This window comes from Ambystoma mexicanum, chromosome 2p (assembly GCF_040938575.1).
Source record: "Ambystoma mexicanum isolate Mex_15411 chromosome 2p, UKY_AmexF1_1, whole genome shotgun sequence".
Lineage (NCBI taxonomy): Eukaryota > Metazoa > Chordata > Amphibia > Caudata > Ambystomatidae > Ambystoma > Ambystoma mexicanum.
This window is the reverse complement of record NC_090923.1, coordinates 1,042,063,264-1,042,090,044: the sequence shown is the minus strand read 5'-3', so window position 1 is coordinate 1,042,090,044 and position 26,781 is coordinate 1,042,063,264. Positions and strand designations below refer to the sequence as shown.

The window sequence follows — 26,781 nt, the reverse complement described above, 5'->3', positions numbered from 1 at the left end:
AACCTATTTGGTGAAAAGACTATTGCCTTTGCAATGTTGTTTGATTTGATCTAAGAGAAACTCTTTTAATCGGTTCTGTAGTAATAATTATTGGTGTCTGATTAGATTAGATTAGATAGTTGTCGTTCCCCATCACTGTCAGCATCCGAGCTGGCAGGTGATGGTTTTGGTGTGCTATCTCTGGATATTATATCCATCTTCTCATATTTTGGCTGAAAAGTGTATACCCTATCTAGTCTGTAATCCTTACCGTCTTGTGAGATTTTCCTTGCTATCCTGAGTTTTACCTCATCCTGATTTTTCTTGATAATTCTATCTAGTATTTTAAAATGTTTCTGCTTGGTGATGTCTGGTGCTTCCATTTCCTGAATTTCCTTCTCCGCAGTTTCATTTTCCCCTTCTACTCTCTTGTGCTCTGTGTGCATGTTCTACTAAATGTTCAATAGTTTTCTTTGAACTTTGATTCAAATTAAGTTCCCATTGTTCAGCATCTGTTTTATTGAAATTTGGGAAGGTCACAATTCTGAGTCCCCTTGGTATTTGTTCTTTTTCTAGATGATTGAGCATTGTAGCTCTTTCATAATATTTGTTGAGTTCTTTAGGACAGTCTTTCCAATCTTATAAATGTGTCCCTTAGTGTTTCTTCGCTGGGATTGATATTGCCAAAAGCATTGCTAGTACTTCCGCTTGGTGTAAATATAAATAGTGATTTGGTATCTTCCCTATTGTGTCTCTATGTGGTCATATTTGAGAGATTAGGTTTGTCAGCTGTATAACACTAGTCTAACAAGATAAAATTGATACAGTGGTATAGGAAACACAGTGCCCACCTAATGTGAATTTCACAACGTTTTTTATACAAAAAACATGGTTTTGTTGATATTAGGTAGATTTTGCAAACTGGCAGCACTCAACCTAAGGTAACGTAGAACAAAAAAACCAATAGTCTGGGTGTGCACAATCAGTTAAATCACAAAAACTGGAGATCCACTACCTGAGTTTCATCTGACAATAGTTTTTATTATTTTAATATTTAGCATCTCATGGCTGCTTCATCTTCCTCATACCCTAGTACATTCATCTACCATGTACCCTAATGCCAACAATCACCTACTTGTGCACATACAAATGTTTCTCCTCTTTTTGACTTGGTACACAGAATCGTGATCGATATAGCAACTACATTAAGACATTAGCAGACATATATTATAAGCGAGGCAATACGCGCATTAACAGGATCGTGTTTAAATACCTTTCGCGCAACATCACATCAATGTGACGTCATTATGCTTTTGAGCAATGACGTTCACAATATAAATACAGCTTCCAAAATGTGGAACTCCGCCCCATTTTGAAAGATTATGGAAAGCACATAATAGGTAAGAATTAAGATTGTATAATGGCATCTGGCCATCTCTCCTGTATCACTTTTTTATGCTAGTAAGGTAAATGTCAACCTTTTGTTTGCATTTACAGATACCAAGGTAAAAAGACCCTACAGTACAATACAATATCTGGAATCCTGAGACTACATTTGTTTCTGAAATCTCACAGTTAACACTGCGTGAAGACTATAAGGTACTATGGCTGTATGGCTGTATGTATGTATGTATGTATGTATGTATGTGTGTGTATATATATATATATATATATATATATATATCACTCCAGCCCTTTCTTTCTGCCGTTTCTGCTTTGGTGTGTGGGGTCCCTCAAGGTTCTGCCTTATATACCACTCTTTTTAATATCTACATCCAGCCTTTGGTCGCTATTATCCGCTCCCGTGGATTCAGATGTTACTCGTCTGCCGATGATACTTAGCTTCTTGTTCGGCTTGACCTTTCCCATCTGGCTCACGCCACTCAGCTGCACGATGGTCTGTCTGTTCTGGGGTGCTGGATGAGCGAGAATTGGCTTAAACTGAATGGGGATAAGTCAGAGGCCGTGGTTGTGGGTTCTACTGCTGTCCCGTCCCCTTTCACCTTGTCTCTTTTTGACCTTCCTCCTGTTGTTCCTTTCCTGCTGCTGTCCCTGTGATTACGAACTTTGGTGTTAAGCTTTCTGCTTCCCTTTCTATGACTTCACAGATCAGATCTGTCTGTCAGGCTGGTCATTTCCAGCTGAAGATAGTCAGAAAGGTTTTGCAGTTTATTCTTTCCACCTGCGGGCTCCGGTAGTCTCCGCTTTGGTCCTTACTCAGATTGATTATTGTAACTCTTTATTTGGCCCAGCATGACTACCTGTTACGCCGCCTCCAAATTCTTCAACATTCTGCTGCCCGTTTTGCCACGGGTGCCTTTGGGATCATATCTCTCCAGTTCTTAATACTCTCCATTGGCTACCAGTGGCTAAACGCGTGCACGTATGATTTCTTTGCTTGGTTCCTAGGGATTTTCACGCTGTTGGCCCGGGGTTTTTGCAGTCAAAGTTTCAGCCTTAGATCCCTACCTGTATGTAACGCTCTAGGGACTGCTTTCTTCTTGCGGACCCTATGTTTCGCCGCTCTAGAATTGGCACTCGTTCATTTTCTGTTAAAGCTGAAATGTTGTGGAATGCCCTACCCATTGTACTCCGTTCTGTGGCCATCCAACTGCAATTCAGAAAGGCTCTGAAAACCCTTCTCTTCTAAACCCTCTTCCTCCTTTAATAGTGTTAACTCAGTCTTAGAGCCAGGTTGCCTTTGGGTGTCGTTGCGCTGTACCTTGGTACAAAAAATCTTAACATCACTTTATGAATCACTTAAAATAAATTGTAGAAAAGTCACTAGGATAATGATTACATTTCTTCCAGTTTGTTGTGCAATTTCTTAGGAACATTTGATTATCCCTATAAAGCAATCCGATTTCTTTCATGTTAAAGTAGTAGACTTCATTATTAACTTTGGAAAGGGAAGCTTTCTTGTGTAACTTTAAATATCTTGTAAGTGGACACCCACATGCTAGGTAGGCCAGCTGTGAGGAGTCTCTCAGATGGAATACAGAATCCATCAGTGCCAAATGCTTAAACATATGCAACTAGAAGGGCACACTGATGAGACAAAGGAGTAATTGCAGATCATTAAGGCCACAATTGCAGGTCTTTAAAGGGTTGCCTGCAGGCCAGTCAAGGTTCTCTGTTCAGCCTAGAGGTGTAATGGGTTTTGCTTCAAAGTCAACAAGCCCCCTTTAAGCAGACTTGGCAACGCACCCACCTGCCACCCGGGGCACGATGTTTTGAAGTGGAGGCTGGGGCCAACCTGGCCCTACCCTAGCGATGCTACTGAGACTGTCATTTTAGTAACTGTGTGACAATTCTTCCCTTGAATTACATGCTTGCGTTGTGCTGTGTGTAGACATTGTTTTCCACCCTTTAGCCCTGTTATTACTTAACACGCATGCATTTGGATAATTGTTGGTGCTGGCCTGGGGGGTTTAGGGCTATTTTTTCTGCTGGTAAAAATGTCTGGTTCTTTCTTTTATCTACCCCTTGCCTATATGCATTGGGTGCTGAACCTCTGGTCTAGGACCTAACATATATGTTATGTTACTTGGCATTTATATAGCGCCTTATGTATCATTGGTATGATCTCAAAGCGCTGGTAGGTTGAACGCCCTCGGGAACCGTAGTTCAAGTCAGTAGAGGGAGAGTCATAAGGTGCGTGGGTGCATCGGATATGTGTGCAGCCATTGTGGCAGTTGCATAGTAGCTGCTTCTTAGCGGTAGGTGTGGTGGTTGGCAGGTCGGGTATGTGTTCATTCTGGAGGGTTGACATCCAGACTGATTTATGGCTACGTTGGGCCTGAGGAGAAGCTTAAGCTAGCAGTGTGTGCTCAGCTAGCTGTGTTTAATTAGGATGATGAGTATATGGCGGGTGTTAGTATGAGAACAGCTACACCGAATGTGTCATAGTATCGCTGTGTTCTAGTTGAGTGGTGGTGTATAGGAGAGAATAAGCATGGTAGTGTGATATGGTGGTTATCAGTAATGAGCTTGAGATCGAGCACTCCATCTGTACCATCTATTCTATCAGTTTTATTTACTCTGTCCGTTCGTTCCACTTCATCTGTTCATCCATTTCGTCTGTTTCATCGATTTATCTTCTAGTCCTTCCATCCACTCAACCCTTCGTCCACATGATCTACTCCATCCTTTTCCGTAGACCCATTTCATTGTTCCCATCCGTTTAATGTGTTCTATCTGTTCCTTTCTTCCTATTCCTTCGATCCGCTCTGTGGATGGAACTGATGGAGTGGGTGGAACACACTCAATCCATTCTATCGGCTCTATCCATTCCATCCACTCCATCTGTTTCATCCATTCGATGTGTTCCATCCATTCCGTCTGTTCGATCCACTCCATCTGTTCCATCCGCTCTTTTCGTTCTATCCACTCCCTCTGTTCCATCCGCTCCCTCTGTTCCATCCACTCCCTCTGTTCCATCCACTCCAACTGTTCCATATAACGAGGATGGGTTTTGTCTTCAGGACAGTGTGCTTAGGTGTGTACGCTCTAGGAGATTTTACCTGCTTTCTTGGGTTGTGTAGTTCCCTTACCCCTCCCTCTGTTATTTTATATAAGGCGACCATCTAAAATTATTGGCCCACATAAAAGCAGTGGGGCAAGAAGAGTCCTTTAAGACATTTATGTTTTTGAGTTTAGGCTATTAGGTGGTGCATTAGAGTACAGATGGGGAGAAATGGCACATGAGGAGGGATACAGCTTGTAGGTGTTGTTGGATATTTGCCCACCCCTTCACTGCCCATGGCCCTGCTAATCCCTATGTACATTCCCACCCAGTTCTTGCCCCTCCCCTTAACCAAAACACCTCCTCATGGGAACTTTTCAATGTCGCTTTACTCAAGCCTTACCATCAAACTGTGCACTTGAATCGCCAGACTGTATTTTCCAAAAGCAGTCTTCTGAGAGTTGACAATTGGAGTTGTAAATGCGCCACTGGTGTAATATAAATGTCTTAACAAGGTCTGCCTTCAGCCACTCTGTTTATAAGCAATGCCACTGGAACGTGATGATTAAGTATTCTTCACATTGGACCTACGTTACTGCTGTATTAGGACTGTATCCCGCACAACCAATCGGCCTGGTCCATCGCTCCCATTTATTACTTTGAGAGACTGGCCTCTGAGCAAATTGGGATCCTATGCACCCTTAGGATACGGAGCACCAGATTTGGAATCCAGAGTATCTGCATGACTCCAGAATACTAGGAGACGCTCACTTTAAGGCTTACCTACCTTTGATCCCCACAGCCTTCACCTACCTTATGTGGTAAGTCCGAGTCGGACAAGAGGACATGGCTCAACAATGATCTTTATTGAGAAATTAAAAAAAACTCCTCTAACCCTATTTCTATGAAGGGGTCCCTGCTCTAGAAAACAACAAAAGAGTGCTCATTAGGATGTCTCACAAAATGAACTGTCCTCCGTCCAAATCTATTCTAACCTACCAACTAACCTAACACTTGTAAAAGAAAGAAAAGCAGATCTAAACCCGAGCTTAGCGTAGGGTCACTTCCTCCTGGAGGTTGGTTTTCTGACTCCCACCCGAGCTCTTACTATCTCCTCCATTTCTGGATAAAGTGTCAAAAGGTCCCAAACAAAATAAATGTCATGTATTCCAGGCAGTCTTTCCTTTATCCCGTCTCGTGGGAAATCTCTCAGCGGTCTGGATATTTTGATAGTTATAAAAGAAACAAAGTTCACTCCATGTTTTAGCTGAATGTTTTACTTTCTCAGCCTTGGGTTGGCCTTGGACTTGCTCAGCCCTGTTGGGTGTGTCCTGTTGTTCAGCCCCTCGTGGGGTTACTGATTTCTAAAACCTGGCAGGGTTACGGTCTGCTCATCTCTATTTAGTCGCTTGTGTCTCTCGAACCTTCCTGGGTTACTTGTGTGGTCAGCCCTATATGGGCTATGGGACTGCTCGGTAGCTTGCTTCACTCAGCCCCTCCTGGGGTACTCTTATACTCAGCCCTGAGTGGGCTAAGGGCCTCTTCACCCCTGATTGGTAGCTTGCTTCGTCCAACAATGCCTGGGATATTCTTAGGTTCAACCCTTGGAGGCCTATGGACAACTTTAGCCCCGATCAGTAGCTTGCTTCGGTTGTTCCCTCCTAGAGTATTCTTATGCTCAGCCCCACGTGGGCTATGCCATGATCTCACAGCTCTCTTCTCGCTCTCTGTACCATGTCGCATACCTCTCGTCCAGCGGCTGTGTGGCAGTCAAATCACTGGGAGTCTACCTTGACTCTAACCTATCAATGGCCAGGCCAGTCAATGCCATCGCCCCCGCGGCGGCCTACCACGCAAAACTCATGACCGCAGCCAGACATTTCCTATCGAAAGAAAATTGCATCACCATTGCACGAACCATCACTGGCTCGAGACTGGATTATTGCAATGCCCTGTTCCTAGGAACATCTACAAAAAACATGGCTAAACTACAGGTCATTCAAAACGATGCCTGTGCACAGCAATAGGCATCCCGAAAAGGGAGCACATCACAGCAACAAGGAAATAAGCTCACTGGCTTCCAGTCAAAGAGAGAGTCCTCCTTAAAGCCTTTGCCTTGACTCACAAGTGCATCCACCAAACCGCCCCTACCTACCTCTCAGAGAGTCCGCCCCATATCCTCGACCAGACATACAAGAACACCATATGCAAACATGCTCACAGTTCCCAAAATCAAGAGAGCCCCAGCTGGTGGAGCCAGCTTGCCCTACTTAGCAGCTATGCAATGGAACGCCTTACCACCTCCACTTCGTGGAGAAATCTCCCACCTGGCATTCTGCAAAGCTATAAAAACACTTCTCTTCTCTTAATCACTGCCCACACCACAGCGATATCAAGACCTACACTCGCTAGAAATGAACAATGACATCTTATACTATTCTACTGTGTGTAATGTATTTCTGACCCAAATGCAAAATTCTCCTTTCTGTAACCAAGTTAATAACAAGTAACAGTGCTGCAATGCCCAGAGGCTGTTTGTGCGCTATACAAATGTAAAAAATAAATAAAAATAAATCTGTGGCTTCAGCGTCACTGCGCAGTGCGGTTTCATGGTTCAGACCTGGCTGCGGTCTGTGTGGTTGCATCTCTCTTGTCTGTGGCCTCCTTTCTGGACAGACGGGCTTTGGATGGCTTTCCGGTGGAATGTCAACCCACTGCTACTGGCAGGACCTTGGTTCCTTCGCCTGCGGTGGTCCCGGTTGCTCCGGTCTCTCCACCGGGTCCCCAAGTGGCGGCATTCCATGAGTTTCCTCGACTCGTGTGGTTCCTGTGAGGGAGGGGATCCCTCTTATGTGTGAACCATAGGCCGGCATTCTCGCGCTCCAGCTGCTTCTCTCGTTTGTGGCTGGCATCCGGTGTTTTTTGAGTTCCTCCCGTGAAGGCCAGTGAAGATGCCATTGGTCCGGGTCATCCTCAGAAGGTAGTAACAAGTACAGGTCAGAAACCAAGCCATCAACAGTAAAGAGGCCCTGTATATAGTCATCTTGTTCAAGCCCCATGTAAACCATAAACATTGAGGACTTGGATGTAATGGGGGGTGGGATGGAATTGTGATTTGGGCAATCTTTTTCCCCATATACGGGGTCACCCCCAGTCGGATCCCCGCTTGCGCGCCTTCTAGGAAGGGTATGTGAGCTCACCTCCCTAGTCCCATTAGGGGTGAAGGGGCGCATTCCCTGGATTCGTCACAGTCCACAGAAGCGAAAGTGCTATGTGTGTGGGCTTTCCCTATTTGAATATTGTATGTGTGTATGTGAGTACATCCTAACAACCCCAGCGCACTCCTATTACTTGCCACGGACTGTTCAGGAATGTCTACCACTGGGCCCCTCAGGGTGACCTTGCGGGAAGCCCTCATACCAGTAGCACGTGAGACCATCCTGCCAAAACCTGCATTTCCTGGGGTCGCTGGGCTTGCTTGAGCTCCCGTCTAGGTATAGTACATCATACAAAATGAGAGCTACGCATATAGCAGGCACGCCTTGAATAAATGCGGCTTGCCTTTCATTCCAAATATTCGTCTTCAATGAATTGGGTCTTTTGATGAGCACGTGTTCTCTTGCAGCCCCTCCAGGGCATTTGCCCAGCGGGTGGGCATTGCAGTGATGGGGTCCTCTGGATTTCCGGGTGATTGTCTGAGGAGCCTCTAATCATGCCAGAAGTGCGGTGTCGCCCCCGGTTTGGCGGAACCCGATACCAGAGCGGGTGGCATTGTGTTGCTGTTCCAGCTGGCTAGGTGGTGCAGACCTTGCTTGCTGGCAGCGTTTAGAATGGGTAACTTCCAGCGCTTGGCACTATATGAAAGCTGGGTCGTCTGCGGTGATCGGAGTGGGCGGGAGTGTTTGTGCACCGCTCCTCTCATTTTTGCTGCTGTTGAAGTTTTATTGTTCCTATATTTTTATTTGTAAAATAAGCCTTTCCGGAATGGTTTAGTTCTAAAATAAAAGTGTAGGCACTGAACATTCCCTTAAGCAACAGGTGTGTTTGTTTGGGGTTTGTGTCGCGCGTGAGAGGGGGCTTGGAGTTGGGGTTTGTGGGGAGCGGGCAGGCCAGCAGGGTACCTTGTGCAGGGTGGCCAACTCTTTGAAAGTATTTCGCGGGACACTTGCCCACAAGGCGGCGATGATGTCACAACGTCATTCCCGTTTGGCCCGCCCCTTTTTAATTTGCATTTATTTAATGGCTCCTTTAGAGCCTGCAGGTCGAGCTGTAACGATCTGACACCTGGCTTAATTGCAATGCAAATGGTTTGTCCTTGGGAGGTGATGGTCAGGTTTTTTTTACTGCAAACATGACCATCATGACCCAGGAACCAACCATTAGCATTTGAATGAAGCCAGGTGTCGAGCCTTACAGCTCGACCTGCAGGCTGTAAAGGAGCTGGGCTGCAGAGCCCCTGCAGAAAGAAAGCAGCAGGCGGCAGCGCCCTGCTGTTTAACTGCACACTTAAATTCGCAGAGTGGCTGTGATGGATGCAGGTTGTCCTGACGAAAGTCGGGACAACCTGCGTCCCGCACAGCCACTCGGCAAACGGCGGGACGGACTCCCTAATTGCGGGACAATCCCGCAAAATCCGGGACAGTTGGCCACCCTAACCTTGTGCCAACTTCGACCACTGGTCGTCTGTAGATATGGCTGTAAGAACATAGTTTTAATTCTCGATTAGCATTTGGCGTGGGTGCTCGTGATCTCCGCTGCCACTCCTCCAAACCCCAGCAGCCAGTTTAAACTCGTGAAATTACTCCGGCGCCATTTCACGAGTTAAAGGCTAGAGTTTCGACCTACGGTGCTAAAAGCACCTCCTTCCACAGGCTTCACCGGATGGTAACACCGCGGAGCCCAAGCTAAGGTCCTCACTTCACTAAGCAAAGCGAGGGCCTATAACTTGATCCCCAGTGCCGTTACCAACCGTTGAAGCCTATGGAAGTGGTTATCCTTGTTATATTAGCACATGGGCCCTGTTCTAGACCTCCTTTCAGCCAATCAAAATGTATGCAAGGCAGCCTAGGATCTCTGGTAGCAAAGTTATTCCAAACATTGTGACTTGTTTCTGTGTCTTTAGGGTGTGAAGTCAGAGAAGCGACTGTTGAGTTACATTTCCTAGACTAACAAACAGCAATGAAACGCACCGTCTGCAACCCGTGTTATTAATAGTTCCATGTTTATTAAATTAACATTTACTGTTACTTCTGAATGCTCATATTTTTCTTCACAATATAAAAAACTTTCATTTTTAGTTGCACAAATCCATGTTTTAAGAGCCTTGTAACACTCACGACTGGCCATTATCGTTTGGGATAATGGCCCCTTCCCTAATTTATAGTTCCCGGCCTTAGCCTCGGGCAATAACTTGGGGTTGGGTCATTATCCGACAATAATGACCCCTGCCTCAGTGAATGAAGCTTCATATTGATATGCTTGGCAATAGTAGAGATTTCACTGTTGACCATCTTCCCAGGCAGGAGAAGAAGACTTTCTAGATAATAGCACAGAGACCGCTCCTGATACCAGCGTTACTAAACCTTGCACAGTCCGGTGTTTTGAAATGTAGGCAAAGAAGCACCAACATTAGAACTTTGGTGATATCTTGGACTATTATGAGTCTTAATGGCAAGAAACCCCTTTATTCTATCGTGTGTCGCTGATCTTTCTAAGAATGCACTGACGGTTTGCATATGGTTGCATACCTTGAGGATTTTCGTGTAGTGGCAGCCCCCTTGGAGCTTTTTTGTTTAATCTTTCACTATAACGGTGTGATTAAGGTTGTGGCGGTCGAGCATAGAACATTGTCCTATGCAGGCGATGTTCCAATGCCATCTAACCCAGAGCTCTGCCGGGCTTGTGGGATCCGTTTGGTACAGAGATACAGCGAGTGATCTCAGGTGTGTCTGTGCCGAGGCTTACAGCGAGGGCTGGCAAACTAGGCAGTCACAGGATAGTGACCTGTATTTAGACATCCAACACAATCACTCAAAATCTAACCATCGTTTTGTCACAAGTGAATTTAATTGATGGTTCCTTCTACAACTGGGACTCTGGGGGGCGGGGGGTACATTTAGAGCCATCAAAATTACAGAGCTTTAAAATATCTGTGGGTCTTCCATAATTTACTACTATGTCTCCAAAAAAGCCCACAAGAAATCTTCCAAGAAAGTAGGCACTGTCAGCAGGGAAGTGTTAGTGAGCATAGATGTTCTTGCTCCCTATTGCGGATGACTGCCTGGGAAGATGTGGTGGGGCGATGCATGAAAATATGAAAGTAAACGCTGTATAAAAGAAATCATTATTAGTGACTGTGTCGCACGGTTCTGAATGGACCTGCAAACTATTGAAGGCCGCTTTGGGCTCTGCCAAGTCGGGCATCCCGATCCTGCAAAGTGGAAGGGAAGCTTGCTTTTTTGAGTTGTACCCTTTCTTATGTGATTTGTGTTTTTTTTGTGTTTTTGTTTCATCAGCTTCATCTTTTTTTCAGACCTGCAGGCATCAAAATGTCCAAAGCATCCAGGGCAGTGAAAACCCTGAAGAAGGTTGACCTCGGTGGTGTGATCAGTGCCATTGTGCGCGCAGGGCAGGCAGTGCCGGGGCCCCCGCTGGGGCCGGTTCTTGGACAGGTAGGACACTTGCTCGCTCTTCCATGTGCCCGCTTCTGGCACCTCTTTTACTGAGTGCATCTGACATTAATAGGTAGTGGGATATACATGTACGTGTTTGTCAATGGCTCTCTTGTAGTCCTTTAAATCTGACCAGGGTGCTGTGCCACAGCAGCCGGCCTCCAGACCATCACAAAATGGCGTGGGCCTGCTCTAAGAGATGTCACAAAACGGGGTGTTGAGCGCTTATTATCACCAGAATGCGAGGCCAAAAACAATGGATTTCTGTTTGTATTAAGGCACGCTTGATGAAGTTAAGGGCAGAGCGGGCTGCATGTAAATGTGCACTTGGTTTTTCTTTGTCAGCTCCCTGCATAAGCAACCATCCTTAATCAGCAGAGAAGCAGTTTTTCATTTAATTGGTTATGATTGGGAGTGGGGCAGGGATATGTGTAGGTGCACTGGTCAGTCTGAAATTAAAAGTACCCTTTTGATCATGAAACTAAGGCCGACGTGTTTCCCAAAAGGAGTTTTATATTCATTCCCAACCCATTTCTTGTGAGATTCTTCAGGGCCATATGATCTTTTATCCACCTCTTAATCATTCCCATCAATTTACATGTTTCCAAAAAGGAAACGAGATCGAATATAACCAATTTAAAAAAATCTAGTTTGGTACAATTTGAGACGGCCATCTCAATGTTTTATATTTATAAAAAAAATGTTTTTTAAAAAACGGACAAGGAAGAGGGGGGAGAAAAAAACGAGAAGGGGGGGAGAGGGGCAACAAATTCAAACAGCTCATTGCCGCAAAGGTCACTGCGCTCTGGGAAATAACTGACTATGTTACAGAAGCCACGAATAGACAGCAAATTATAAATCTATCCGATCATATTCTTACCGTAGAAGAGGCTAAGATATTGAAATTGGGATTGAATTTCTGTCCACTTGCCAGTTTTGATTATGTCCAAACGAGTATAGATTTGGACAGGTTTATTCGCAAACTACGACTTAAGAAATTCTTTGCCACCTCGACATACAAAAAGAAGCCAAAAGTGGCCTTGGAAGGACGGACGGAAATCACCATTGCAGAAATTGACACCTTGATCACCCTTGATGATCTTGAACAAGAAAGTGACACAGCGAGCAGCGGTTTTGCTACCAATTTGGAAAGACTGGGCATTAGCACAGACTGGCCATCAATAAGCAAATTAAGGTGCAAATCGAAATTCAATCTGCAAAGTGCCCAAAATAGCCACATAGAAGCATTCTCCAATGTAGTAATTGATGACTTAAAAGATGAGAGAAGAACTCGGAGGCAACCCAAAAGCAATCTGTCCAAAAACCAACAAAAAGTGTTATCAGGCATTGCAAAATTGGATAAATATATAATGAAACCAGCAGACAAGGGTTGCAACATAGTCATAATGAACAAATCGGACTACATTGCTGAAGCGTATAAACAACTTAATGATGTAAACTGTTACGAAAGACTCAGTAATAATCCCATCAAACAGTTGGAAAGGGAAGTATTTACCTTCCTAACCAAGTGGCAACAAGCGGACCTCTTAGAGGAAGAAATGGTGAAATTTCTATTTTCCAAGAATACCGTCATTCCTACTATCTACTTCCCACCCAACGTCCACAAGAATCCCCTCAAACCACCAGGGAGACCTATTTTGACCTTGTGCGGGTCGTTACTGGAAAACATGTCCAAATTTGTGGATGTGGTTCTTTGTACATTCGTATCCACATTACCATCATATGTGAGAGACACCACCGACTTTTTGTTAAAAATCGATGAAGTTCCATGGGAATCCACCTATCTACTAGCAACCATGGATGTGGTGTCCTTATACACGTCAATTAAGCACAATGATGGGATACTCACCTGCCAAAGTTTCCTCAATATGCAATCTCTTAATCATTTACAACATTCTCAAATTATCCTCGATATGATCAAACTATGCCTGGAAAATAACATTTTCATTTTTAACAATTAAACTTTTCGCCAAACCCAAGGAACTGCGATGGGTACGACCTTTGCACCATCATATGCGAATCTGATGATGGGACATTGGGAGAAAACCACAGTGTGGGCAGAAGCGCATGAAAAATTCAATGAAAAGTCATATTGTGGCTTCGCTACATTGATGACTTATTCATTATTTGGGATGGCGCGGCCGAGCTGTGGTGCAAGTTTGTAAAATTGCTTAACACCAACAATTTGAATCTTAAGTTTACTGAACACCACAGCAGACATTAAACTGTATTTCTGGATGTGCAGGTGAAGATAGTAGCACAAAATATTGAGTCTGAACTGTATAGAAAAATTACAGGTGCCAACATCCCACTGCACGCAAATAGTGCACATCCTAAGACCCTATTATGGAGCATCCCTTATGGAGAATTCATCCATACCAGGCGAAACTGCAGCAGTATAGTGGATTTCGATCTAGCCAGCAAAGTGACAGCCCAGAATTTCCTGCAACAACAGTACCCTAAGAAGATCATTGAACAGGCATATCTAAAAGTCAGAGAAATGAGTAGACAAAACATGCTAATAACATCAAAGTCGGACCTAACAAAGAAGATGATGAAAATACCACTAGACTGATTTAGACATTTGGAAGCCACGCACCAATTATCAGACGGATAATGAAAAAATATTGGAAGGTGCTGAAAGCCAATAGACATAGGTAGCCTACTGAATGACCATCCGGATATCACCTTCAGAAAGAGCACCTCTATCAAAGATCTAGTGGTGAACAGCTATATGGCTGTAGAAAAGAGTGATGCTGGCACTAATTGGCTTTCCACATCAGGAAGTGGCTTCCTGAAATGTACCAGATGTAAGATTTGCAAGTATGCAAAAAACTGTAAAAGTTATATTCACTCAATTTTGAAACATCTGGTTAACATAAAAAGTAAAACCACTTGCGAATCAAAGCTGGTGGTTTATGTTTTGATATGGCCGTGTCTTAAGTGGTACATGGGAAGTACCAAATGCAAATTAAAGGTACACATCCTACAACACGTCATAGCCATCATCAATAAAGACTGTACATATCCTATGGCCAAGCACTTTTCTGAATTCCACAATGGGGACCCAGCAAGTCTTAAATTTTTTGGTATACATAGGGTTATTCCAAGCCCTAGAAGAGGTGATAATGAGAAAACACTCTGACAAGAAGAGACCAAATTCATTCTCGAGTTTGAGAGTAAGACCCGTGTTGGCCATAACGTTGATGAGGAACTATACACCTTCTTGGGGACTTAATTATTGTATTATATCCAACATAGAGTGCCCAGAGAATACCCTTCATCATCAATTTTAAGGACCCTATATTAGAATACCTGATGTTTGGTTGTCTGTAAAGGTTTCTCTTTCTTTTCTCTTCCTTTTATTTTTTAATCTTTGGTTTAAGGTTCTTTATTCCATTCACTTTTTTATGGAAATTTGCAATATATGGTTTTCTTCCGTGTTAAGATCAAAGGCTATTTGTATGCATAGTGGGTTGAAAGGGCAATACACAGATTTGGAAATGTCTGGATACTTATCAACTGTTGCATAACACATACGGTACTGTATAGAATATTTCTTAAGTTGCCTTTTTACATCTAGTAGGATATCTTTATTGTAAATATGTGTTGTTGTGTTCTATACTTGGGTTTTCTTTTATGGGTCATATATGTATTTTTGATCATAGGTAGGCACTATGCACTTTTATACCATGTTAATGCTGCTTTAAGAATGGGTAACATTCAGCTATCATAGGAATGCACTATGCACTTTTATACCATGTTAATGCTGCTTTAAGAATGGGTAACATTCAGCTATCTTAGGAATGCGCTTCGTACCTTTTAGTATGTGTTTGCAAACCCAGACATGGTTCTCCTTAGTATTGGATTGCACAATGCACTACGCACTTTAAAGTCTGCAATTTCGCATTGGTAAAGTAATTGTAATACAATACAATACATGGTATTACGCTACATATGCATATGTTCATTGAACATTGTGGTAAATTGTTCCATTGCTGATAAATGCATTTTTAGATGAATAAGGAGTCCTATATCTACATTATATATCCATGGTCTGGAAACATTTTAAGAGGAAATAGCCTTTGCACTTGAATGCACTTTAAATATGACCCCTAGAAATGCATTATGCATCTATTAACCGTATAACACCATTTGTTATACAATAAGTGAAATATAGCAGCCGTCTGAAACACAACATACATAGCCTGGATCACGGAAAAATGGATGGTGATTCTTGTCTAAATATCTTGTCCTTTATAATGAAATAATGATAATAACATGCTTATTTTATTATAAACGTTGAAAAGAATGCTTTTATTTCTTAAGTAAATGTTCTTCGTTTTCTGTGATAAGGATAAGCTTGGACTTGATAGCCCAATCCAATATGGCCACTAACCATAGATTGACCTTTTTGTAAGTCACCTCTTTTGTGTCTGTCACCATGGTGTGGTGCTGGGTTTAAAAACTCCCAAAGAGGGGGGGGGTAACTGTGAGCAAGCCACAAGGTTGTGGCGAAACGCGTCAGGCTGCCGTCTGGCTAATGATATAACTGGGAAACTTTTCTTTTTAAAGAACTGCAATGATTTAATAAAGGCTGTTTAAATGCACACAACCGGTGCAGTTTCTGTTTCAACTCCTGGTCCGTAACGAGGCATCTTGGAACCTCCTGTTTGGAACTGCATAGTGAGGAGTGCAGCTCTAGGGAATAGCATATTCTAATGCTATTCTAAATGATTATATATATATATTTATGTATAGATATATATATATATATATATATATATATCTCCATCTTTTTACTTTTACAGTTTGATTCCATATTGCTCATCTTCCTTCATTTACTAATGTATTCTTTAGCAATGTCATCTAAGCAGAATTGTTTTCAAATACATTTCCTTTACGCATAGTTATTTCAATTTACATACCGTATTACAAAACGTATTGGGACAAAAGAAAGCAGCAAAGAGGTAGGCAACAAGCCACATGGCAAGAGAAAGGTGTATGAAGCACCCATTGTTAAACTTAACATAATTGATTATGTTAAAGTGTCTGGTTTAGCGCGCTGATACCACTGCATGGCCTTCTTGGCACTGAAGAGCAAACTTTGACAATTACATAACTGTTAGAAGCAAGGAGGCCTAATATGGATAACGGTTTGTTTTAGAGCCTTCTAAAAGTGATCATCCGTAGTGCTTAGTATAATGGGGAGAAAGTTCCATAGTAGGGAGGCATTCACAGAGAAAGACCGGTCCCCGAGTCTCCTTAGTCTAGTCATCGGAGTTGGGAGAAGAGAGGTTCCGGATTGCCTATTGCGAGTATGCGCGTACGCAAGGTCCAGCACACTGCTATTTCTGCTAGCAGCCACTGAAGGGCCCACACGGCTGGAGTGATATGTTCTTGATGCTTCATTGGGTGGGTGAGTGGAAGATGGTTTTAGGGTTTCCAGTAGGACCCAACTGTACTGTTTTGGAGGATGAGTCTGTTATGGGTTTATAATGCATGGCAGCCTGCAATAGCCATATAAAAGGCCTGGAAATAATGTTCTTGTGACATCGCAACTGTTCTGTAATCTGGGATTATCCTTCAATCGTGAGGTCACAATGCCTGCTTCTTGAGCCTGCGCAGAGCTCCAGCTGTCACTGTTGCACTTAAAAGCAGGGCTGTAGTCCAGGGTACACGTGGGTGGATTGTGTCTACTCTTTTTTTCCAGAGGGCAGATGCCGTCCCCCTTGGGTTTTAAAGGAATTTTTCAAAATGGGCTGTTCCCACTTTACTAAACAGTGCGGCTCAGGGATTAGAACCGTAGTCGCACGACGTTAAGTCCATAAAACCAGGGTTCAAGTGGAGGGAACATGCGGTTGGACGGCACCCCCCCTGTGTTTTAAATGATTTTTTCCGGGATTCAAACCATGGGTCGCCTGTCTGTGGGGCGAGAAAGTTAACCTCGAGACCACACGAATCTCCTGACAGGTCACTGTGAAACACTCCTATTGACTTTTACTAGCCAGGATAAGTTTTAGTTCAACTTTTCAGATATAAAAGAGGCACCCTTTACTGTTTAGTGTTGTAAAGTGTCTTTTGCTCTCGAGTGGAATTCTACCTCGTAGGATTCCACTCTTTCTCTGATGTCATGTTTACTTCTGTTCAGAGGGGAGATTCCATTCAGGGCCGTTAGAAGCTGTAGTGAAGAGGTGCTGTGTACGCTGACTGCCGCTGGCTCAGGCTGGTTACCAATAAAGGATCTTCACTCACCTGCAGTGTATGCCTCCTTATTACACTGGCGACGAGAGTAACCAGCCTCTGACCCACGTTGCCTTTGCAGCCGCCAGCAGTTGCCTACATTCCTCTTTTCGCCCTTGGGAGAGTGCCTGCTCCAGAGGAGGAGCGGGGGCCGTGTGGAGGTGAGCACTCCCGCCGCCGCTGTCCGCGTCGAGTACGGCCCGGAATCAGCGGGGAGCAGCAGCATTCCCAGCCCCTGACAGTTCGTCCGTAGGCTGCAGCGCATGTCGGCACCAGGACAGCCAATTTACTTCCAGCCTGTGTTTCGCAGCCAGGGTTGAGCGCAGTGCCTCCTCGGACTGCAGGTGAGAGGGGAAGGGATCCCTGTTTTCTGGCATGAGCGGGGCTGTGGGCCAGGGCGAGCCCGTACCTGCCGCCCCGTTCCCTTAGTGGATATCGACGCTGGCTGGAGGAGGGCGGGACTAAACGCAAGACGCCATCCTTCTACTTCCTGCCTTGGAGGCGTTCCCTTCAGCTGCTCAGAGAGAGAATTAACCCTGTGAGGGTCTTCCAAGTGTTTCGTAACTGTATCCTGGCCACATCTCTGTCTTTGCTCAGGCACGTTGTATTGTACAGTGACACTCCAGCATTGATTGCACACAAGGAGGTTGCACAGAGGATACTAATTGATTACAAAGTTGCGCAGTGCATATTGGTTCATTACAAGCCTGTCTGACTTCCCCTTCTCGACATGCAGCACAATAATGCACGTCCGCCACCTGCATTCTTGGCCAGTCCGGGGGAGCCGCCTATCGTGTGGGACTTGTGGGTGGACACCTTCAAAGTGTACCTCAGAGCCGCGGGTGGTGCCAAATTCACGGATGATGTGAAGGAGGCGGCATTGCTCAATTGCTTGGGAACTGAGGGCCTCAGGTTATTCAGGCACCTACCCGGCCCCAATGTGCACGCTACCCCCGCTGCCAGGCAGAAGGCAGTGAGGGTGGTGATGTAGTACCACCAGTGGTGGTCGCTTATGAGACTGCTTTGGGCAAGTTGGAAGTGCGGTTTGGCAAGAGAGCCAATGTTGTTCTTGAGAAGTACCATTTCTTTTCGAGGGCTCAAGGTTCCAGTGAGGGTATAGATGCTTATGTGACTGCCTTACGCACTTTGATTGCAACTTGCAAGTTGACTGGGACCGTCGATGAGTACATCCGTTACCAAGTAATGATGCGCACGTGTGATATACGTATCAGGGAGAGACTATGGACTGAAAAAGACCCACCCCTAGAAAAAGTCATAGAGATTGCCCGCGCAATTGAAGAATCTAGGAAGAGTGTGAGGGAAATGGCTGATAAAGGGGATACTGTACATGCGGTGATCCCCCTCAGGACTGTCGAGGCCAAGGTGAGGAACAAGGATGGCAGAGCTGGACCCTCATCGAAGGAACAGTGCAGGCGATGTGGTTGGCGAGGGCATGCAGCGGGTGCTAAGGAATGTCCTGCTACCAATGTGGACTGTAGGAAATGCAAAGCCAAGGGACATTATGCCCGCATGTGCAGGGGCGTTACCTCCGCTAAGGAGTCCGTGAAGATGCTGGATGTGAATGATGATGATGATGATGTGACGATAGTGGGCTACATGGGTTGTTCCGACAAGGGTGAAGGAGGTGTGCCTGAAGGGACATTGTTGAGTATGGGGAGCTGCAAGAAGAGAGCTTGGGCAATGCTCATGGTCAATGGCGTTCCGTTAGAGATGATGGTGGACACAGGTTCTCCATACACTATGATATCCCCTGAACTATGCAAGTCCAAGTTCCACAAGAAGGTGTCTGAACTCTCTTCTTCTGATATAAACCTGTGTGCCTATGAGCGTGTGCCCATCCAAGTTTTAGGGTTTGAACGGGTTGACATAGAGTTTGAAGGCAGAATGACTACGGGTAAGTTGTATGTGGCTCATAAAGGTGACCCCGTACTGGGTTGGGACGAACAAGCTGCCCTGGAGCTGCAAATTAGACCGGGAAAACCTGTCCCTGTGATGAGTGTATGTGAAGGGAATGACTATGCCATGTTGCCTGTGGGAATCACAGCAGAGGTTTTGCAGAGCAAGTATGCCTCCGTTTTTACTTCAAAGTTGGGCAAATTGAAGGGTTTTGCACACAAGATAGTTCTCAAGAAAGGTTCCGTGCCTGTTGTACACAGTCAGAAGAGTTCTGATCATGGCTCGTGATGCCTTAAAGGAAGAGTTGCACAAACTCAAGGAGTCTGGGGTCATAGAGGAAGTAGAGTGTTCAGAATGGTTGGCCCCGGTAGTATTGGCACGCAAGGGTGATGGAGGAATGAGGTTGTGCGTAGATCTCAGAGATCTAAACTCAAGTATCTGGGTTGGCATAAAAAGGCCCCATAGGGCCATGGGTGAAATTCGGGAGTCCATACCTGATGCCCTGAGGACTCTGCCTCGTAGCGGAACCAGTGCTTCACAGTTTGTCAAAAGATGTTGAACCGTCTCTACCTCATTGTTACCACAAAGCCGACATCTATTCTCCCCCACCTCCTGGAGTATTAGACCATCGGCCAACAATTTCAAGAGTCGTTACTGCTTTGAATTTAAGGCAGAGGTAATACCGCACAAATTAATTCCCCAAAAAGTTACTGATATAGGAGGGTATCAGTTGTCTTTCGAGTATATATGGGGAAAAGCTAGCTGAAGTGGATTTGGCACCACCATTTGCTCGCGTTTAAGGGAGACCAGTTTCCTTTTCATCACATTTTTTTATTGGATTAAATTTAACATCAGCATAGCCTCCCGGTTACTCCCAACCCACTGGTCAACCGTAGTCCACATTCTGTCCAATGCTGTTCCTCATAGAGACAGCTTTTGCAGCCAGGGCCTTGAATAATGTCCCCATCAGGGTGTTGACTTGCGCATGCACAAGTTTGCAATACAGCATCAGGCCGCTCAGCACAATCCGCTTGTATTTCATAGTAAGATCGAATTCCAGAGCGATCATCTCCACCAAAGCATAAGCTGGTAACCTTAAATGCTTTAGCAGCCTAACTTCAAGCTTGGTTATTGCTTCCAGCATGCACAGGCCCCCAGACCTCTGCTGCGTAGCACAGGATAGGCACAACCTTTGCAGCAAAGAATTTGAGCAGTATCCCTAAAGAGAAGCCTCCACCCTGTGATGAAAGAGCATAGGGCCCCCAAAATTTGCGCTGAGCCCCCCTTGAGACTGCAAAGATGTGACACGCCACTAGGGCTAGCTTCAAAAGCACCCAAATATATATCTTTGGATACCACCTCAACAACCACGTTCTTCATGTTCCACTTTACTCTAGCCGCAAGCCTGAGATGTTTCAAAACCACAATCTTGGTTTTATTGATGTTTACTTTTAAGGAGTTCAATGTCGAGTAGGAGTTAAGGTTGTCCAGGGAGGATTGCAGACCACCTGGCGTGAAATCCAGGATGACGATGTCGTCTGCATAACCCATCCACAGTACAACCATGTCATCCAACTTTGGTGGAAGAGTTTTCGGGTCAACCAGTGCACAGCCCATGTCTGAGAGATAAAGGTTGAAGAGAATCGGGGCCAGCAGGCAGCCGTGCTTCAGGCCAACCTCCGTCAAGATCCAAGCGGAAGTACCACCCTCTCTCACCAGCCTTATTTTAACACAGGTGTTAGAGTGTAGCAATATGATAATTTTCAGGAGACCCAGAGTTTCCCCCACAACCTTGTTCGATATACCGTGTCAAAGGCAGCGCTGTAATCTACAAACGCTGCATAGTTGTGTGATTGCGAATCAACCAGGCCTGTTCCACAATAGAGGTCAGTGCAAGTATGTTTACTGATGTGGAGCAGCCCTTCCTAAAGCCAGCCTGGTTCCATGTACAGACTGTAATGCAGTATACAGTTATTCCAGAGTTTTATCAAGTAATGCATTGCCGAAGGTTAGCTGATTTGCCTTGTGGTGTACTCGGGTAAAATGACCAGCATTGGGTAAGTTACAATCTGTTTATTTTGTACTTCTCTGTATTCAATGTTCGATGATCAGGATGTTCATGGTTGCGTCCCATGATGTGTTCTTGAGCATTCATTCCAGGGGCCAGTCGGTAACCTAGATTTGTCTTTCTCCCAAGTCCTACTTTTGCGCATGTGTGGGCCTTCCCCCTTTATGTTCTTGCGCGCAGGGTGTGGGGTTCTCTAGTCTCCCCAAGTCTAGACGTTTGCTTTCTCGCATTGTTGATTAACTATCCTTGCACATGTGTACTCCGCATGCGATACAAGCGGCTCTTATTTTACCTAATGCGAATCTCACTCCGGGTTCCAGAATAGAGACCCATCCTCAGTGCTGTTTCTAGGGGTGGTTGCCTGGGGCGCAGAAGCGGGAGGGGCACAAACGAAACAGGTGTCAATCTGCCCCTTGGCGCCATGCAATAGGGCACTCCATGCACCATTGACGTACAGTGATTATGGGAAGCGGGAAGCATGCTGGCTGATATGTCTGGTGGGAAGTCCGGCCTGGTGGGCTTGAAGAAAGAGGGACTAATGTGTACACAAATAAATTAAGCTGCACGCTCAGTGGCCCGGGCTCAGCAGCTCGCAGGAACAAAAAGGTGTAATTGTCTGCAGGATAGCTCCGGCGCTGCTGGGCTAGGCCGCATCCGCTCCTTCTCCATTCACTGTTCCTTCACTCTCCCGTTTTCGCGGCAAGATACACCTCTGGGAATACAACAATGCAGTCAAAACACACACTGATTAATAAAGGCTGTCTCCTAGTTTTCAGGGGGTGTAACAATGTAGCTGATTAATGGCATTGTTATTTTATTCTCGTTTTCTTTCTTCAGCGCGCATGATTATAGCTCATTAAATATTACAAAGGCACATTTAGGAGCTGGACAACATTGCAATTTCTTTGTAAAGAAGGTGAATTGTCTTGGCTGCTGTGACGGTATTTTGCTCAACTCGTTGTTGCAGTGACATCGTAACTTCGGATGGGTTTAATTGCCGTAGATCTTGTGGGCTTCCAGTGGCCCCTTGCATTTGCCAATGTTAGCAGACGTGTTTCTAGGGTTCCATGTCATTTCATCGCGGGATGTTTTTTCGCAGGGTTTTTTACCGCAAATTTTTTAATGAAAGAACACCCCACTCCCTTTCATTTGTTTTAATCTATTCCCAAACACCCACAACCCATTTATATAATTTTCTAACTTCCCCAAAAAAATTCGATGGGTTTTTTTCATTAAAAAATTCACGGTAAAAAACCCTGCGAAAAAACGTCCTGCGATGAAAGGATGATGTACCGTTTCTAGAGAGCATGACACGTGCTAGTGGAGAACCCCGATGACCCAAGGTGCTGTGCTATATAGCTTTAGACGAGGTCTCTCCTACTTGAATAGAGACTGGGCAGTACACAGCCTTAATGCTGAATCACTGGTGCAGAGTGGCAGTGCCCGCGATACACCATGGTGGAGTGCCGTTGTGATCATACAGATCCCCTGCTAATAATCAAAAGGTGAAAGTAATGTTTCTAACTCAGAGTTCTGCAACCTTTGGCTGTTCATATCTCTTTGACTACAAAATCCCATCAGCTGTGGACTTCAAGTCCCATCAGCTCTAGTCAGCATAGTGAATGGTGAGGGCTCATGGGAGTTGCAGTCAAAAGCACCTGGAGAGCCATAGGCTGCAGACCCCTGTTCAGTGTGCTTATGTGTAAGCTGGGCAATGCTGCAGGGCCTCCCAAAGCGAGGCAGGGTAACCAGTGCCCCATGGCTGGCTAGGCAGGGGAGAGGGGGAGCAGCAGGCCAACAAATGGGCCAGCACTTCCCATTCTTCCCCATAATACTACAAAGGCGAGCACACAGTCGCTGCACCAGGAAACGCAGAGGGAGGGGCAGGGTGTTAGTCAACACCCTGCCCTGCCCTACCCACACAGGGATACGAAACCTCAAGGCCCACCAAAGGCAGGAAGTGGGTGGGGAGCTAGGCTCAGGCACCATAAGGTGCAACTAGCTGTCAGCAGATGCTGGCAGGGGGCTGGCACCACAGCCCCCACCACACAGAATGACCCAAGGGACAGCCCCTGGGTCCTATATAATGGCTGCTGCAGGAAAAGACAAATCAGTTTGTGGACCCTGCACTGGGACCCAAACCAAAGAGTACTCTGTTCACTCAGTCTCTTCTTCTTTTTCCCAGAACCCTCCCACCCCAAGAAAAAGAATGAGAAAAAGGAGAAAGAAGACAGGTCACTGTACGGTGACCACACTGTCGTGGGACAAGAATGGCGGCACGGGCCAGAGGGGCTAACCTCGGAACCGATGCCCAAAAAGTACTACATATTATGGTTACTGTAATTATGATTATGTTCTGTTATGACCATAACTGTGCAATAAAATCCCATGGCCTTTTATTGCCAACAACTACCCAATGTCTTGCGTACTACCTGGGGGACAGGGAATAAGCATGGGGACCGGGCTCAGTGTCACCCAGGACATGTTACCTTCCTGAAGGCATACGGGTCCACTGGTTATTAGTTTACATGACGTGATGCCCCTCTCTGGGCTGCATAGTTAACTTAACACAACTTTTAAAACCAAAACTCGCCCTGCTTTATGCATGTGTGGATACTGGAGTCCTGCGCAGCATTAACAAAACACGCAATCGCAAAGTCAATAGGCTTTGTTGGACATGGGTCTAGTGCATCCTTAAACTCCCTAATTAATGCCACCATAGGCTATGTATACCCCCCACCTGTGCAGGTGCCATCACAATGCAAAATGCAATCTTGAACTCCCCAGAAATGTCTTAACATGGCGTAGTGGGTCACCGTACGTAATGTGTACCTTCGAAGAAGCTGCCATCATGGGCCAAAGCCTGCCTCTAATGCCCTAATGTCAGCACAAGGTTTGTATAGTCACCATATTAAAGGCATAACACCACATGTCCAGGTGCTGCCAACATATTCCACGCCAACCCTGAAATGCCCCACTAAAGATATTATTTTCCTGGTCTAGACACCGATGTGTCCGATGGACTTTATCATTATTTTCATTTATCGAGTGCTTTCTGTTCACTAAAGCACTGCTTACTTATAAAATCCTTCCAACAAGTGTTGCACTGTGAACCGAGTTTACTGATGGCATTAGCAGATCCTGCTCAGCAAAACTGTCAGTGATGCATCGGGAGTGCATTGTACATAACATTCAGTTAAACAAAACAAAAAATAGCAATACACTTTAAGCCATTACTAAATCACAGCAATAAGGGTCACACCACTACAAAGTGATAAGTTATAACACACAGTTATCCTATTTAACACAGAACATGCACAAACAAAAAAAGTGGTGCTAAACAAACCCTATACTGCCATGTGTTGGACATCTAGCACTCTTGACTGCCACCACAGGCAACCAATGGCAACGCACGTATACACAGCGAATCCATTTATACAGTGGATCAGAAAGCATGAAACCTACACAAGGAGACAATAATGGCACATCGCGGGTGTATAGTGATGCACATTTGCCACTCGGCACCTTCCAAATTAAGTTTTTCCTTGCTTGTGTAACGGGGTGAGCTGCACACGCACGAGAGGGCGCAATATGTGTTGTTTGGCCCGGGCACCACATTGTCTAAACTCTGCCCTTCCCGTCTGCATTCTCCCCTAATACCTGCATTACTTCTTCCTTCCACTGCCCTGTCTCCCCTGCCTTCTCATTAAGCTTCCCTTGGTTAAAGGAACACACTATCTTTGTCGGTGCTTGATTTTAAAGACATGTCTAATGTCCAATGAGAGGACTAGGCCTTGGGGCAGAAGGCAAGCTTCCTCTTCTGTTTCACGCCGATGCGTGCAGTCGAGATCCTCAAGGGGGAAGCTCAGCCCACGCACGCCCAGGCCTTGGCCAAACGGCTGGCTGAGGTGGGCTCTGGGCGGGGCTCGTGGCCGGGAACCTTTACACCTTCTTGTGCAGGCATTTGGCATCTTCCCCGGAAGATGCTGTTTACATGGAGTCGGGGGATCACCTCGCCTTAGCAGCCGTCGTTTTGTGGGACACTCCCCTTAGCGTTGACGCTCCCTCCCAACCTCATTTTTCACTAAGGAGAATGCGGTGAATATTTATCGGGAAATAATTACAAAACTAATTAAAATACCGAGAAGGCCCTCGGGCTCTGCCGGAGGCTGGCTGCTGCTAAGCACGCTGTAAATGAAAGCTCAAAGCGAAGTGAGGTAATGGAGTAAGTAGCACGCAGAGGCGTGATGTGCTGGCTGAGGAAGAGGAAAAACGACACCCGTCCACAGGCTGCGTCATTGCTCCCAGTTCCTTGATTCTGGCCCCTGTCACACATCCACTCAACGAGTCAGAACTCTGCTGGTGACCTGCTCTGTATTTCATGGGTCTGCGCCGAGAGTTTCTGTCCTGTGCCACTTTCTGGGGACCATGTACCTTACACCTGGCCATGCTGCGCTCTCCTCAAGTGCTGCTGTTGGGCCCAGTCTCCTGGGCCCGTCCTTGTGCTGGGTCTGGGATGCGAGTATTGGCATGCAGATGTCGTACAGTAATTAACCGGGATAAGGAGCCCTCCCAAGCGGCGCCGACTCAAGGTGCGCTGGGGGAGGAAGGGGTGCTACAAGCCCCCGCAGCAAACCAAGGGCGCCTTGCCTCCAGCTCAGTGCCATGTAATCAGCGCCTGATAAACAGCGCCTATTAAACGGCGCCTATTAAAGAATCACGCTGCGCGTGGCGTAACCCTTAAACACACTTTACAAGAACAGAAGGCGGCTAGTTCCGTCGTTTGTTGTGGGGCCAGTGCCGGCCTTAGTGGCAGCAGCGCCCGGCCAGAAAAAAACAACAATATGGCGTCCGCCTCCTGACCCCGCCCCGTCGCTCCCATGGACAGTTGAGGGGTGGGGGGGGGGGGGCGGTTGGAGGATGCCGAATGTTTGTTTTCGGTGGTGGGAGAAGGTGTTATTTTGAAATGAAATGCGGAGGGGCGCATTTAACAATGGCATGCTGTGGCACCTTATTAAGGTGATTAGCTCCCTCCTCCTCCTGCAAGGGAGTGGGGAGCTAATCACTGGAATAGGGTGCTGATGCAAGCATCAGCTCCCGATTCTAATGAAAACCGCTCCATTCCCGCGTTGGAGCAGGGAGGTAATTATCGCAATAGGATGCCAGCACCCTATTGGTAAATGCGCCCGCGAGCACAATTATTTTCAAAAGGGCACTTCTCCCACCACGCCAGCTCAGTGTAGCCCTTGAAAGGCTCTCCCGAGCTGGCACCCTGGGCGGCTAATGGCGCTACGGGTGGTCGCCCGGCCCGCCCCAAGGCTGGCCCTACCCGCGACGGTCACGCGGCTGACGTCACAGGTGCGGGGGGTCATCCCCATGTTGGTGTGCCAGGGTCACCCGGACATAGGTTGCAGGGC

At 45.9% G+C, this 26,781-nt stretch overlaps 1 protein-coding gene across 2 annotated transcripts in view; it reads left to right on the top strand.

Moving 5' to 3' along the window:
- The window catches only part of MRPL11 (mitochondrial ribosomal protein L11), an 893,931-nt gene that overhangs the window by 134,214 nt on the left and 732,936 nt on the right, over window positions 1-26,781 (top strand). The window contains exons 2-3 of one of the 2 annotated variants that reach the window (XM_069644923.1): window positions 1,477-1,578; window positions 10,977-11,115. In XM_069644923.1, coding sequence (XP_069501024.1) covers window positions 10,993-11,115 — 123 coding nt within the window. In that variant the 5' untranslated portion in view covers window positions 1,477-1,578; window positions 10,977-10,992. The remainder of the gene's footprint in view (window positions 1-1,476; window positions 1,579-10,976; window positions 11,116-26,781) is intronic. The other variant, XM_069644922.1, reaches the window with a different exon arrangement.